The sequence below is a fragment of the Chiloscyllium plagiosum genome, chromosome 32 (assembly GCF_004010195.1).
Source record: "Chiloscyllium plagiosum isolate BGI_BamShark_2017 chromosome 32, ASM401019v2, whole genome shotgun sequence".
NCBI classification, from domain to species: Eukaryota; Metazoa; Chordata; class Chondrichthyes; order Orectolobiformes; family Hemiscylliidae; genus Chiloscyllium; species Chiloscyllium plagiosum.
This window is the reverse complement of record NC_057741.1, coordinates 25,932,758-25,949,182: the sequence shown is the minus strand read 5'-3', so window position 1 is coordinate 25,949,182 and position 16,425 is coordinate 25,932,758. Positions and strand designations below refer to the sequence as shown.

General features: G+C 41.4%; 1 protein-coding gene across 3 annotated transcripts in view; it reads right to left on the bottom strand.

The window, feature by feature from the left end:
• Positions 1 to 413: 413 nt before the first annotated feature.
• The window catches only part of LOC122539437, a 74,460-nt gene continuing 58,448 nt past the window's right edge, over positions 414 to 16,425 (bottom strand). For 2 of the 3 annotated variants that reach the window (XM_043674276.1, XM_043674277.1), the window contains exons 11-17: positions 13,991 to 14,073; positions 13,464 to 13,546; positions 12,973 to 13,071; positions 11,900 to 12,022; positions 9,406 to 9,549; positions 4,443 to 4,503; positions 414 to 4,327 (exon numbers count right to left, since the gene is read on the bottom strand). In XM_043674276.1, coding sequence (XP_043530211.1) covers positions 4,167 to 4,327; positions 4,443 to 4,503; positions 9,406 to 9,549; positions 11,900 to 12,022; positions 12,973 to 13,071; positions 13,464 to 13,546; positions 13,991 to 14,073 — 754 coding nt within the window. In that variant the 3' untranslated portion in view covers positions 414 to 4,166. The remainder of the gene's footprint in view (positions 4,328 to 4,442; positions 4,504 to 9,405; positions 9,550 to 11,899; positions 12,023 to 12,972; positions 13,072 to 13,463; positions 13,547 to 13,990; positions 14,074 to 16,425) is intronic. The other variant, XM_043674278.1, reaches the window with a different exon arrangement.

The following is a 16,425-nucleotide window of genomic DNA, read 5'->3' as shown; positions in this document are numbered from 1 at the left end:
CATGAATTTCTAGCTTCTGTTACATAAATTGTTACTCTATTTCTAGGTGTGAGTTTTATCCTCTGAATTAAAACTTGGGAGCAATACTGGATTTCCCCAATACTGAACAGGTTTGGTTTTTCTGACAAAGGGCTTATGCCCAAAATGTCAATTCTCCTGCTGCTCGAATGCTGCCTGACCAGCTGTGCTTTTTCAGCACTGCACTCTCGACTCTGATCTCCAGCATCGGCTGTCCTCACTTTCCCCTGCTTTTTATGACAGGCTGACAACACCAATGGTCCTTTTTACTGACCCCACCTTTTATTTCTATGATTTATGAACTTAATTCAAAATACTGCTGAAGAGAGAGACATGACACTGAAGATGTTTGCCTTGCACTCATCAGACCAAACACAAAGCAGAAATAGATTACATTTTATTCAAATTCTCTTTTATTTACTTTTGCAAAACAATGTACACCGTAGAAACATGATCACAAGGATATAGTGAAAAACAAAATGCTGGACTTAAGTCAAATTAACAAAATACTTCCAAGCTTCCCAAGGCGTGGCAAGTGGAATAAAGTGTAGAAACAGCATAATACTTTTCATGTTGCAGCATAATGGACGCATTGTGTCTGGATCATTGCTCAATCCTTCCAGTTCCAGGGGTAGCCCTGAAATTAAGTATTTCCCAAATCTTAATGAACATTTATACACACTTTGTTGCACTGATGAATGCTGAACTGCACCAAGTGCATGTTTGAAGTAGGTCACAAGACACTCCATATCCAGTGTTAAATTGCACCCATCTCCTTCTCACACCCACCTTCAAGTATTGCTGGCTGTTAGCCTTACATTGAACTCTAACATGGGTGAGGAATGTTTCGTTTCAAATGCAAGAAAACGGAATTGGGAGAAGTGACCTGCATGGTCAATTTACCTCCTCTGCCCTACTCTGGGACATTCCGTTTCTGAAAGGGTAACAGGCATTCCTAAGCCTCCTGTCACATGATCCTGAACAAATGTGTGTGGTCCTTTGAACCAGTACCCAGCCCACTCAAATTGAATAATTATAGAGAAGGATTTGCCATTGGGAAAATTACACTCTTTAAGAAGGCTTCAAGAACATTTTCAAGCCTGGAGGGTTTCTGGTTTCTGTGTTTGGATAGCAGCGGGAAAGCACATTGTAACAATGGCTACATTGCCTTTCTTCCCTCTCCTCCTGATACTGAGTGTTGCTAGACTCCTTCAAGTGATACTTACAATAATGGTAAAGTCATGAGTGGACTGAGATGCGACAAAAATTTGCAATTTGAAGCTTGAATATACAAAATGCTCACAAACATTGTATTTGAGCATTAAGCGCTCTCATGCAGAGAACGGAACTGAATCAGTTGGTTGCAGCTTTATAAAATTGACCATCTCTATGGCAATCCCAAAGGAGATCCAAGAATGTCTTCACTGCCTTTGTATACCCAAGTCACTGGCACTGAGTTTAATGTGCATTTTTAAATAGTAGAAAGAGCTTTCTTAGTCATTATCACTTATGTATCTTTCTATTCACTTTGAATGTTCTGCATACATCAATATCATTGCCCGGTAAATAACGGATGGGTAAAGTCTCATTTTCCATCATCAGTTAGGCTATGTTAGTTCATCTTTGCAGGATAGTAATATAGTTCTGATAATGGACCTCCATAACGCTGGGTGAAGGGGAGGAAGATTAAGATTCCTCAAATCACTCAGTTCAAATCTGAGATTCCTGAAGAAGGGCTTATGCCCAAAACGTCGATTCTCCTGTTCCCTGGATGCTGCCTGACCTGCTGCGCTTTTCCAGCAACACATTTTCAGCTCTGATCTCCAGCATCTGCAGACCTCACTTTCTCCTCAAATCTGAGATGGAAAAGTCATGGAATCTCCATAGTGTGGAAAGAGGCCATTCAGCCCATCGAGTCCACACCAATCCTCCAGAAAGAATCCCACCCAAACTCAACCCCAACCCTATCCCCATAACCCCATGGCTAATACAACTAGCCTGCACATCCATGGAAACCATGGACAGTTTAACACAACCTAAACAGCACATCTTTGGACTGTGGGAGGAAACCCACACAGACACGCGGAGAATGTGCAAACTCCACACAGACAGTCACACTATGCTGACTTGATCCCATGTCCCTGGCATTGTGAGGTAACAGTGCTAACCATTGACCCACCATGCTGACATAGCAGTATTGGCAAATGTTGCATCTTATTGATGACTGTTTGACTCCAATCATCATTCTGACAACACGAGATTGATAAAACCTTTTCAACTTCATGGCAGCTTTTGCAGTTTTTTTTCCCCCATATTTTCCTCTAATGTTGTCCATTTTCCCACAGACTGGGGTCTTCCCAATTTTTACATCACAAACCCTAGGCTGCCTTACCTGTGAATCACAGAACATTGTTAGCAACTTGATCCATCATGTCTGCAATGGCCCTTTACTGTAGCAATCCAAAAGCATTGCCATTCCATAATCAAATATCCAACCAATTGTTCTTTCAAAATTGCAAAATGGAGTCTGTCTGAACCATTCCTTGTGATTAAACATTCCATTCAATTTTTATCTCTGTAAAGAAACTTATTTTATTCTCTCCTCTTATGACAATTTGACGTTGATAATCCCTTATCATTCACTTACTATCCATCCAAAATACTTTTGACTATTCACTAATTCATTGTATCAAGGTACACCAGACTGTTTGGAGCCTGTGTGACATTTTTGACCCTGAGGTAAATTTCCAAACACGTATCTGCACCACCACGATAATGATCTATTTCCACCTCCATAACACTGGTCAACTCTGCCCCTGCTGTTGAAAATTTTATCATCGCTTTTTTTTAAACCACTAGACTTGACAACTCCCATTATTCTTCACTAGCCTCTCTCATTCTCCACAAACCCAATGCCATCCAAAACTCTAATGCTTGTGTCTGAACTCATGCGATGTCCCATTCTCCCGTCACACCTGCCCCTGCTGACCTACACCAGCTCCCATATTTTAAAATTTTAAACTTTATTGTCAAATCTCTCCATGGCATGGCCCATTGTTATCTCTACAATCTCTTCGAGTCTGATAGCCCTGTTGTTTATCTCCCTTCTTCGCCTGAGTAGGACTAGAACAACAATTGTTCCACACAAACCAAGGAAATTCAGGTATGTCTAGGGCCCATGTGCTTTCTGGAGATACACAAGTAATTTTGAAGCAGGTGTGTACAGTCAAAGAAGACATTGTTCAATGGGAAGGCAGCTTAAGCCAGGGAAAGGGTAGGGTAATAGGGAGATGTTGAGGGCCGCTTGGGTCTTCATTTAAGGTCTGGGGCTGTAGTGGAATTGGACATTTATGTTGCACATTAAATGACTGGGCCAGGAACTGAAAACTTAATGTAACAGAGGGTGTCGGAGGAGTCACAAATGTAAAGAGGCAGATAGTGGACAAAGGGAAATAATCTAGAGTTGAGATAGGAACAAATCAGTTCTTTGAAACAAGAGGCTTACCAGGGCATCTTGTTTGTGGATATTATAGATGTTGGGAAGGAGGTAGAAGTGAGCCATTTGGTGTTGAGGGACTGTGAGGTTGAAAGCCATGGAGGAAGATCTTTGGAAGAGGTAAGATCATTGGTGACAGTCTTGGAAACAATGGCTTGACATTTAGCTGTGGAGTCATGGTCGTTAGGAACGATGATTCTGTTTTGGTCAGCTTACTCAATAGGCAAGATGAATGCAATTAGCATTAGATATTCCAGGACAGTTATAAATGCCCTCCAGTTAACAACAGGTCTTGAAGTCTACTTTACAAGAGTGACCCTATTTGGCCCTGTCATATTTCTATAGCTTTACCTAAATATGATTATTCAATGTGAGCAGAGTTCCTTTGGTTTTGGGTTGTGATTTTTACCCACTAATTAAGACTATTTTAACTGATTTTAAGCAAATGCTTTTCACACTCAGCTGACTGTAAACTTTTGTTGTGTCCTGGATTAACCCAAATTTCTAAAGAGAAATGGCAGTGTACTAACCAATTCCTCCTTAGTGTTCACAATATAATGTTGAGTTTGAAAAATATATGGACTCTGCATAATTCCTTGAGATAGCAATTAAGGTAAAGTATTGGCAAAGGTAGCATCTGATGGATAGCTTATTACACATCTTCAATAGCCATTGTCTTTGCAGCAAATGGATAAAGCCTTCTCAGGTCGTCTTCAGTTTCTGCTTGTTCTCCCTGTTTCTGTAATGTTGCCTGTTTCTCACAACCAGGGAGCCTTCCCATTGTTTTCGAATGCAAGCCCAAGGCTGCTTCATCTGTGCATCACAACACATTGTTAGCTTTATAAAGTTAACAAGCTGAAATTCAATCAGTTCTCAAATTGACACAAAACATGAATGAAAAGCAATAATCATACTGAATTATTCCAACCTGTCAAAAGAATTTTGTGGTGATCCTGCTGCAGTCTTGTCTGCGTATCTAAAGCTGTCAACTAATGAAACAAGCTGTTAGAACTCACAAAAAGGACATCTGTTACTCAGAGAAAATAGGACATTAGAAATGCTGAAAATCCTGCTTGTAGGCACATTGAGCTTCATGCACCTGGTTCTTGATAGTTCCCCAGTGCATTATTTGTGGGCAGCACGGTGGCACAGTGGTTAGCACTGCTGCCTCACAGCACCAGAGACCTGGGTTCAATTCCCGCCTCAGGCAACTCTCTGTGTGGAGTTTGCACATTCTCCCCTTGTCTGCATGGGTTTCCTCCCACAATCCAAAAAATGTACAGGTTAGGTGAATTGGCCATGCTAAATTGCCCGTAGCCTTAGGTGAAGGGATCTGGGTGGGTTACGCTTCGGCGGGTCGGTGTGGACTTGTTGGGCCGAAGGGCCTGTTTCCACACTGTAAGTAATCAAATATAATTTTTGGATACTGGATTGTTGAGCAAATTTCTGATATTCAAAACTTTAATAAGCTTTGGAAGAGGTTTCCAAGAATGTACCAAAGAAGAGTAACAGAGAATTACAATGCCTGTCCCATCATAATATAGAAATTTAACATAAAGGTGAGCTTTGCGAGGAAAGTTAATGCTTTGGAAAATAGCTATCATTATTAGTTTCTAGTTTTAAGAAAGCCTCTGTTTGGGAATTTATCATTTTGAAGCAATAGGGATTAGTACTCTGCTGCAGTATTTAAAAGCTTGCAGTAACTTACAGAAAGCATCAGACAATGCAATAGCTCACATGAAAGGTTAAAAATATATAAGGTGAAAAATAATGTCTTTTTAAGGCAGAGGTGATGAACGCCCATTTCAAAGGCTTCAACCCACCATTGCTGGTGTTCAAACATTGGGGGTTCAGATAGTTGCTGCGTGGGATGTTCAAAAAGGATATTCTGTTGAACTTGCTTGGGAGCTCCCAGCTGTGGGAGTCACAGCCTGATCTCACTCCACTGTGGCTTGGGGTCCTCACTGATTCTGAGCAACACTCATACCTCCCACCCATTCCCCATTCTGAGTGTACAGCAGGACATGGAGTAGGAGGGCAGTGGGTGGTGGGGAGATATTCCTGGGTCGCTGATTGTGGGTCAAACCCACAACTCACCACTCACTACTTGGGTTTTCCTCACAGGAGGCAATGTAGGGCTCTCTAGCTGTTGCTTAGAGTAAATAGTGCCCATGCAGTTAAAAAGTATCGATAACGTCTGGAGAGAGCTCCATACTGCCAAAATGAAGCTGCCAAAGTAGTTGTGCAGAAAGTCTGGCACAGGAAGAAATTGTTTGCCTCATTCACCAAAGATCCTCAGAGAGCATCTTCCAAATCTACGATCACTTCCATCCACAAGGACAAGGGCAGCAGATTTTTGGGAACACCACCACCTTCAAGTTCCTCTCCAAGCCACACACTATCGTGATTTGGAAATATATCGCCGTTCCTTCATTGTTGCTGGGTCAAAATCCTGGAATTCCCTCCCCAATGACATTGTGATCAACCGACAATGGGTGGACTGCAACAGTTCAAGAAGTTAGCTCAACACCACCTTCTCAAGGGCAACTCGGGATGGGCAATAAATGCTGGCCGAGCCAACGATGCCCCACAAATGAATTATAAAAAAAAGTCTTAAGAAAAGCATCACAGTAAAAGGGGTTTGGCAGGTAAGATGCAGGGCAAATAATGTGCATGCGTTAAACTGGTACAGTTACTGAAAGCTAATGTAGTTCAAATTTTCAGAAAGACATAGACACACAGTTTGAGCACTGTGTGGACTCTGTTCACACAGAATATCCTTTTTGAACATCCCACGCAGCAACTATCTGAACCTCCATGGAGAGTTGGGAATCTTTGGGTAAAGGGGGTTGTGTTCTTTTACTAACATACAGCATTTTGCTTAATATTAATGCGAAGAAATGCTAAATAAATGAAAAGTTCTATCACTAAACTTTATTTTGCTCCTGGCTATTAGAGTGTGTTTTGCTGACCTATGTCTACACCTTGTCTAATTGGGACAAATTCCCACTGTTTACTAGCTGTCCCTGAGACACATACAAGGTGAAGGCATTGGTTATCATTCTGTGCTGTTGACTTTCTGTCCGCCCTGATAAGTCTGCGATTTAGTATTTGGTAGCTTTGCCAGCTCTCAAACAGTTGCTAACTGCCAATCTGATATTCACCCCAGCAGCACCTTCTGTTGATATATTCCAGAAGTTTCCTTCCCTGTTCCTATTGGAGGCCATTGTTTCAAAAGATTACATTTGCGTCACGTCTATGCCACCAAAACAGACCTTTCGGCCCAACATTTCTATACCAGTGTGAGCTGTGTGATTTCCCCCTCCCACTCTATGCCATCTCATCCTATTGCTCTCATTTGTGTATCTAGCTTCCCTTTAAATGCATCAATGCTACTTGGCTCAAACATTCCATGTGGTAGTTCTAAATTCTAGATTCTCACTATTTTATGGGTAAAGGCAATTTTCCAGAATTACCAACTGGATGTATTAGTGACTCTGATTAATGCTGGCACATTCTTTCGAACATTCCATGTAGGTTTCATACCTTGTGATTATATATAAACTTATTTCATGCCTATGTAAATTAATTTGAACACTGTTCCCTGTGCCAGTTACAACACTGTAATTACTGGCTTTGTTTATTGTCAAAGGCACACTATGAGGCTATTGAAAAGAAATTCAAGAAGACAACATTGCTTTAATATATTACGCAATATAATAGAATGAGGATAGTCTGTTTTGTAATTGGGAAATATTAGATCCAACCTATAGTTATATAGGTAGCCCTATTCTGTCTGTTGTATAACACCATTGAAACTTTGGTAATTATTATATACATGGCTGGTAGATTAGATTACCTACAGTGTGGAAACAGGCCCTTTGGCCCAACAAGTCCACACCGACCCTCCGAAGAGTAACCCACCCAGATCCATTTCCCTCTGACTCATGTATCGAACGTTATGGGAAATTTACCATGGCTAATTTACCTGACCTGCACATCTTTGGACTGTGAGAGGAAACTGGAGCACCCGGACGAAACCCACGCAGACACAGGGAGAATGTGCAAACTCCACACAGACAGTCACCCAAGGCTGAAATTGAACCTGGGAGCCTGGCAATGTGAGACACCGGTGCTAACCACTGAGCCACTGTGCCGTCCCAAATCTGAGCTTTTCCAACAATTTCTGTTTTTGTTTCTAATTTACAACATCTGCAGTTCTTTCAGTTTTTAAAGAATTTCTGATAACTGGTTAAATAGATTATGAAAAAAACAAACTCAGATTGCACGTATAAGGTGGTCATCAATGGTGGCATCAGGGTCTCGCCTGCCACCTGGATTGCAAGGGAGACCCTTGTCTCACCTCCTTTTATAAGGCCCACCACTGGACAATGTGAGCCCTCTCTAGAATTCAGGACCATGTGCGTTGAGGGAGATGAGGGGTGAGAGTTGAGGTGTTCCTGTCACTCAGCGATTATAAGTAATGCCATTTGCGGCAGTGGCTGCTGCCAGTAATTCACCCACCCAAGCCCAGGATCACTCAGGGAACCAGGCCACAGGTCACTAATGCTATGTCAATAGAGCATGGACATGCTCCAATTGTAATCAAGAGGAGCTGGCATTGTCTGGGGAAAGATGAGAACATATTTGTGAATAACAGTAACGATGGTGTGCCACAGTGCTAATGTCCTCACCTCTGGGCCAGAAGATCAAGTCCCACCTGACACAGAGATGTGTCATAACCCATCTATGCTGGTTGCTTAGAAATAACTAGTACTGATTGCATCTGTAACTGAAACACTAGAACTAATGATGAGAGCGCACAGCAGAGTGCATACTTCTATCATGCTTTGTTCAATCAACATTATTATTTAACAATATTTATTAATTTTATCAAAGTAATCCACTTGGAAATGGCTGGCCTTTGCAAGGGAGAAAGTAGTCTGCAAATATTCTGGGGTTTGGTCTTTTGTGAATAATTTTGATGGATGACTGATGCACCAGCTCCCGTTTCCTCTTTGGTCAGAAAGATTCATACCTGTGTCATCCAGGTGAGGTTCAATGGGATAGGGATTGTGCTCTCAATGGTTAACAACAGCCCCTTCCCTCAAACTAATTCTTGGTCAAACTGAGTGCTTTTGAATGGGACATGTTCTCCACCATCCTTGGGACCCCAAAGAGCAAACCCAACAGTTTTTATTTCTTGGGCTCCTTGTGTGATAAGTCTGCTGTAGGGAGAGACCCTTAGTTGCCTACTTAAGGTCTTTAATTTGAGGTTGGATCAGGAAGGCTTCCAGCTCCAAACATCATTGGGCGAGAATAGGAAGAGGAGTGTCACCCTTTACTTTCCCACACAGTTATTTGCTCCCTTCCCACCTGTTTCCAGACCTGTCTTGGCAGTGGGCATGCAACTCTGTCCATAGGAAATGGACTGCCTTTTGAGCTGTTAAGACTCTTGCCTTGAGTTTAGAACAATTTTTGTGAAGTAAAGAGGGAAGTAATTGTCTGTTACTTTACGTTGATAGAAGACTTTTTCCTGTTATTCAATCACAAATGATTAATCACGTGCAAATCAAAACATTACTTAAAGGAAAATGAAAATGCAATGAAGTGAATATTGAGAATTAGGTGAGAAGACAGATGAAATACCAGCTGACCCCCACCTAAAAGGTTAATCTGTCTTTTCTGTTCCAGATGCTGATGAAGTCATAATTATTTTGTGTATAACTTGCTTTTTCTAATTTCCTTTCTGGTTACCAAAAATTGTTTTGCTGCAATTTTAGAGATAATAAGTCAAATCATGGCCCAAGTCCTCTGCAAATACAATGAACAATTGCTTTGACCATGCATTGTTCTGAAGTTTCAGTTCCTAGTTTAAATTGTTCACGCACCTTTAGAATGTCCTTCTGTAATGCAGTTACTTTTGCTTCCATGTTCCGCAATGATTCACAGCTGGATTTTTGTGCCAACAGCTCGTTTTCCTCTTCCAAAAGCTTTAGCTTCTTCTGCTGGATTTTAAACTTTTCAATAATGTCCTATCAAGAAAGCAATCCAGTTTGTGACATTGAATAACCCACACCCATTGTCTTCAAGTCAGTCCACTGAGGTGAGTTAAACAAACATGCTTGATCATGGCTTGTGGGAGACAGACAAGCGTTAAATGGAAAACTTCAAGAGCTGAAGTTGAAATCAATGCATTACTCACTGACAACAAAAAAGACTAAATTAACTGGATTAATGTAGGATCGTTGGGATCCATATTAAGAATGTTCCTTTCCAAACTTCATAAACACCTGCAAACAAGTGATTTTCAATAAAAAAACTCCACAATTTAATCACGAGCATGAAGTTTTATTCATATAATTTAATATAAATTATTTTGTAATGATAGTTCTGTATTTTTTTGCCATCTGGCACTAATTATCTCCATCAGGCACGTGTGAGTGTTCATATTCAAGCTGAAGTGGGGTTAGTGAGCTGAACAGCAACTATCAGGTAACCTGATTCTTGGACGCTGAGCTTACAAAATGCAAGAACAACTCAGCAACTTGACTGCAGATGTGTTCTTATTCTGGTAAACAATATCACAAACGCATTCCCTAAGGATACCCCTGTTTAAGGTGGGAGGGAGGATTGGCTGACTGGCAGAAAGTAGAGAGTGGGGAGAAAGGGGTCTTTTTCAGGATGACTAGTGGAGTTCCACACAGGTCACTTTTAGAACCTCAGCTATTACATTATACATTAATGATCTGGATGAAGGAACTGAGAGCATTGCTGTTATGTTTGCAGATGACATAAAGATAAGTGGAGGGACAGATGAGGAAGCAGAGAGGCTACAGAAGAATTGGACAGGCTAGGAGAATGGGCAAAAATGGAATACAATGTGACAAAGCATGAGGTTATGCACTTTGTTGGAAGAATATGGCATAGATTACTTTCTAAATGGGGAGAATCTTCAGAGTTCTGAAGCACGAAGGGACTTTGGAGTCCTAGTTTAGCACTCTCTTAAACCTAACATACTGGTTAAGTTGGCAATTAGGAAGGCAAATGCAATGTCAGCATTAATTTCAAGAGGAATAGAATACAAAAGCAGCGATCAGGTTGTACAAGTTCTGATCAGACAGCATTTGGAATATTGAAAGCAATTTTGTGCAACACATCTAAGGAAGGATGTACTGGTATTGGAAGTGGTGCAGATGAGGTTTATAAGAATGATCCTGGGGATGAAAGTATGAGGAGTAGTTGAGGATGTTATGTCTATTCTTGATGGAGCTTAGAAGGATAAAGAGAGCTCTCATTGTAATTCACAGAATGCTGAAAGACCTGGATGGAGTGGACATGAAGAAGATATTTCCATTGATAAAAGAGACTAGAATCTGAGGACACAATCCCTTAGAACTGAGATGACGAAGAATTTCTTCAGCCAGAGGTTGATTAATCTGTGGAACTCATTGCTGCAGTGGACTGTGGAGTCCAAGTCATTGAGTGTATTTAAGACTGAGGTAGATAGGGTCTTGATCAGTAAAGGGATCATGGGTTGCAGGGAGAAGGCAGGTAATGGGGTTGAGAAACATATCAGCCATGATCAAATGGCAGAGCAAACTCAATGAGGCGAAAGGCCTAATTCAGCTCCTTCTGGTCATACGGCCCTATTTCTGGACTTATCCCTGGGGCATCTTTGAAAGACCCTGACACAGAAGCTGTGATGTAATATTTCAATGGTTCTAGCACATCGTCTAATCTGTTTAGGCCTCTTCGTTCAGTGTCCCAACCCTTCGCCGCTGGAATGATTTGGGATGCTGAAGAATTTCAGCTCTCTGCAGCACAGTTATTGCTTTCTCTTTCTTGATGGGTATCTTTCTGGAGCTCGCTCAGCGAGTGCTGAGGCCTAGCAGCTAGATGTTCGGGGAATGCCAGGAATTAAAAATCAAGAGGTTGAGTCCTGCTAACTGGTCCACGAAGCTCTTCATCCAGAAAACAACCCAGAAAGTCAGCCCTGTATAGTTGAGGACAACCATCTTCTAATTAACACATTCGCTTTTATAAATGACTTAATTTAGCCTTCACCACTTTTTAAGAGGTTGCCACAGTCAACCTGTCTTTCACACACAGTAATGATACATTCATCGGTCACCCGCAGAGTTTATTGAAAGTTCCTCTGAGGCAGAATGCGCCTGGATGTCGTTACTTTGCAATTTTTAACACCGGCACTATTGTTTTTGCCACTTCAGTTAAAAATACTGAGGCAGAAGAATGTTGCACCGACCTGCCAAGTGTCTGCACACTAATGTCAAACAGTAAATCCACAACTGATATGGTTGCTTCATCTCATTGACAGTATAAAAACGATAAGTTTCTGACAGATTTACAGTGAGATTTACTAACCTTAATTAATTGTAGCCTGTTTATCCAATCAGCTGATGAGTTGCCCTCAGGATGGTCCACATTTTGAGAGAGTGCTTGATATGCGTTCCTCAGATGGTGCAGTCCAATAATCAGGACTGTGAGCTGTTGAACAGTGCAGAGAATACAGACTGATGCATGTTCTAACCTTTTGTTTTGCTGCTAGGCCACCACCATTTTCCAAATGAGTACAACAAGCTGCCAATGTTGCCACAAATAGGGTGGCAAATGTTTTACTTTCTGTTTCACTGTGTCTGTCATTGGTTCACTTTTCCGCCTTTTGTTTTAAACCAGGAGCTGGCAGTAGGTGAGGAGATTGGCAAATATCCCAACCTCTTGTCCAAATTCCTCAATAGTTTTTTTTAAAAAACATTAAATCTTGGGATGTTAATGTCATTGGCAAGGCCATTTATTGTCTTTTGAACTTGAGTGGCTTGCTAGGCCATTTGAAGGGGCAAATTAAGGGTCAACCACATCGCTGTGGGTCTGGAGTCACATGTCAGCCAGACCAAGTAAAGATGGCAGATTTTATTCTTCAGAATATATTCGTAAACCAGGTGAGTTTTCTTAACAATTCTTACTGAGGCCTGTTTACAATTCCAGATTCCTTTACCTCCAGGAATTGACTTGGCAGTCCACCAGTGTTGGAATTTGATCACAGATTCCCAGACCATTTACCTGAACTTCAAGATGAATAATCCAGTGAAATTACTTCTATGTCGCTATCTTGCCACAGATTCAGTTTGCCCACTGAAGGTGGGGTTATGGCTTTTGGGATTGTTCAGCAAGATGGCACAGAGAGGGTTCTCTTTATCCAACATCCCACCTACCCACCACGCCAGCCATTGGGGCTCACCTCCATTTATGTAGATATTAACCAGATAAAAGCCCATTTCAGACTACACAGGGTTTAGAGTCCACCTGCATGACTTGCTGATGACTCTAACCTTGAAGAAAATTTCAAGTCCATAGCCCTCAGAAGATAAAGCACATGTTTGCATTACATTTAGATGAGGAGAGCGCAACCAACTGCTACGAGCAAATGTGCCTCAAACCTGGTTGGCCTTTAACTGGTTGTCATGCCTGAGATGAATGTTCTTGCTCAGAAGATGTAGCAGTAATTTTCTGTTGCATACACTTGACACCTCAAGGTTCTAAGGACCATAAAGTAACATTGATAAGAACATGATTTCTGCCTTCAAACATTATGTTCAAATGTGTTACCTGTGCAGCAAGGTTTTCCTGTCTTGTGCCTTTCTATAGGAAATAATCACAGTACAGTAAACTCTCACATATTCTGCATGCATGGGATGGGAGGTGCTGGTGATATGAATGGACCAGTTGTGGCTTGTACCACTAATGAATACTATCAGCAAGGTTTTATTGAAAGGAGAGAGGGAAGGAGAGAGAGAGAGAGGAGTGGGGAGCAACCAATTTGTTATTCTTGTTATTCTGCCCTGCAAGATGGAAAACATCAATAGCAAGTCTCTTTTGTCAGCCATATTTAATTACGGCAAATATTTTATAATATTTACATGTTTCTTACCTTTATTTCTGTTGTCTGCATTCTCAGTTTGCAAACTGTCTGATTTCTTTCAATCTCCAGCTTTAGACTAAGCTTCACAAAACCTAAAAATGTGAAATTAGCTCAGCATTTATCTTTAAAAGACTGTTGTTATGTGAGCAGAGTATCTCAGCAGGACACCTTGAGCAATTATGATCTGCTAAACTCACACTATTGATATCAAGAGGTGAGTTTAGATTGATACCTTGGAAGCTGCGATGTCTACAGCCAATCTATAATTACAATTGATTTATACCACCATATCCTAATGTTGCAAGATAGGATCATTTTTTTAAATACCTCACTATTAGTTGAATAAGTGGAAACATATGAACCTATCTAGTTTAGTTTTATTAATAAATAATATATTAAATTTCTTCCCATAGGGTTAGTTGATGCAGTGGTAGACAGCTGAATTACTGCAGAGAACTTTTTATTCACTAAATTAAGCCACTGAAAATAGAAATAAAGAACAAGCTAAGCAACTTGTAATTATCTTTATAATTTACCTTCTATTTTCTCCAATAATTTTTCAAATTGCAAGTTTATGTTACCATGGGTTTTTGTCAGATCTGCATTTTGCTGTTGTAATCTATTAAAACAAATGCAGTCCATTAATTGGGCAAGAAAATGGTTATTTTATAGAGTAAATCATGAGTGTTACAAACAGCCAGAAAGGTTGGAGCAAGACCAGACAATGCAGAAAGCCATAATGTTAGAGTGAGGCTGACCAACACAGCCATGTTTTAAAGGATTGTCCCTTATTTTGACTGATTTCTCCAAAAGCCACCTGCAGACTGAGCGTTCGCCTCTTGTTTTGTTTTATGATTATGCGCATTGTGGCCATTGGCTACGAGAGGATAGTCATAGAATCCCTACAGTGTGGATACAGGCCTTTTGGCCCATCGAGTCCACATTGACCCTCCGAAGCGCATCCTACTTAGACCCACCTCTCTACCCCTGTAATTCTACATTTCCCATGGCTAACCCACCTAACCTGCACATTTTTGGACTATGGGAGGAAACCGGAGTACCTGGAGGAAACCCACCCAGACACAGGGAGAACATGCAAACTCCACACAGACAGTCACCCGAGGGTGGAATCGAACCTGGGTCCCTAGTGCTGTAAGGCCACTGTGCCTATTCACAAGCACACCCCAACCCCATGTTAATGATAACCAGCAAACCCACAATCCCGTGGTTCCATAGTCAAAGTATCCCTTATTTTATGTGAATAAAAGAGTTGGTCATCCTGGTCACAATGCACTGCATGAACCAACACTAACATATAGAGAAGCAAACAGAGTCTAATCCCCACGAATGATCAGTCCAGAGGGAAAACTGACAGTGAAAAAAAGCAACAATACTTGGAAATGAATGTATAGTACTGTTCTGAATTATACAAAATAAGCTAGGCCAGTCTGCAACATTTACAAAGTTTAACTTTTGTTTCCTTCTGAATATATCTTTAGTTCTTTGATGGGAAGCATAGATGCAGGAACGCAGTGACCCTCTTCAGTTGATCACAAGGAGGATTCATGTTATTTATTGAGAACATGGTGACTGGCTACTGGATTAGAATTTGAATTCAATTGCAAAAGCTGAGAATAAAACCAATTTCAACGAAGGTAACCATGAAACTACTAGATTGTCATAAAAAAGAATAAGTAACTCACTAATGTCATTGAGAGGAGAAACTGATCATTCTTTTCAAATGTGATTGATATGGGACTCTAGACTATTCATGACCCAGTGAAGATAGCCCACCCTCACCACCTTATGGGGACAGCTAAGGGAAGAAAACAAGTACCAGCCTTGCCAACAATGTTCCCTCTAAACTGCTCAACTTTGGGCCATGCAGAAATCTCTATGGGCCACACATGGTGCTCCCTTTAAATAACGTGTACGTGTGCAGACCCGGAAAAGGATTTAAGGGGGGGCATGCACATAAGTCACCCCAGTCCTCCATAAATAAGTCAGTGTGAATATTGTTTGTCATTGATGCCTACATTCCAAAAATAAACAAAACACTGAACCCCAAAATTTTGATCTGAGTTATCCATCACTGTTTTCAGTTCCTTACTGGGATATGAGACAGACTCTTAGCATTTGAGAGGTCAGGGGCTCTTGGGAACCTGTAAAATTCCTTGGGTACTCTTCTTCATGGTCTCATGCCTGGACACTGCCTTTATTATAATGGCGGGAACAGGGGATGTGCAGGGGCAGGGGAGATGGGCAGTAGCCCTGCTCTCACCTTGATTGTGGCTGTTATGGACCTAGGTTAGGGTTATATTGAGTTGATGGGGAGGCAGGTTGAGGATTGGTTGGACGTACATGACAGCCATTTCACCGATATCCTATCCACATCAGTAACTCCTCCAAGATCTCTTCCCACCCTCTGGCTGATCCTTCCTCCCATACCCTTTCCATCAAGGCTCTCCTCCCCTCCTTTCCTTCAGCATGGGTCTCCCTCTTGTCCCTGCTAAATAGATCCTGGCATTGGGATGTAGAATTGGCCCTGCTTGTAATCCCAGAAGTGGCCACCTCTCCTGATGGTGCTGCTGAGTCTATAGCTCCCAGCCAATGAGGTAGGACTTGTTCCTGAGTGATGGAAATTGCACCACCAGACAATCAATGCGGCTTGAAGGAACATGGATGTTGTCCTTGCTAACTATACAGGTGGCAAGGAAGAAGCTAAAAACCCTACTCATGGACCTAAAGATATTTTAATCAACCTGTTGAGACATTTTATGACACACCTCTGAAGCAGGTGCAACTTGAAGCACAGGGCAGCAAGCACTTCTGGTCCAGACATAGGAGCACTACCAGTACACTAATAGAGTCACTGATCCCATGCCCAGCAACATTAACGGAACTGCCTTCCCTTTTTGTTTTACCACTGAACCATTACCCTAACCTAGGCCCTTAACAACCTCAATCAGGG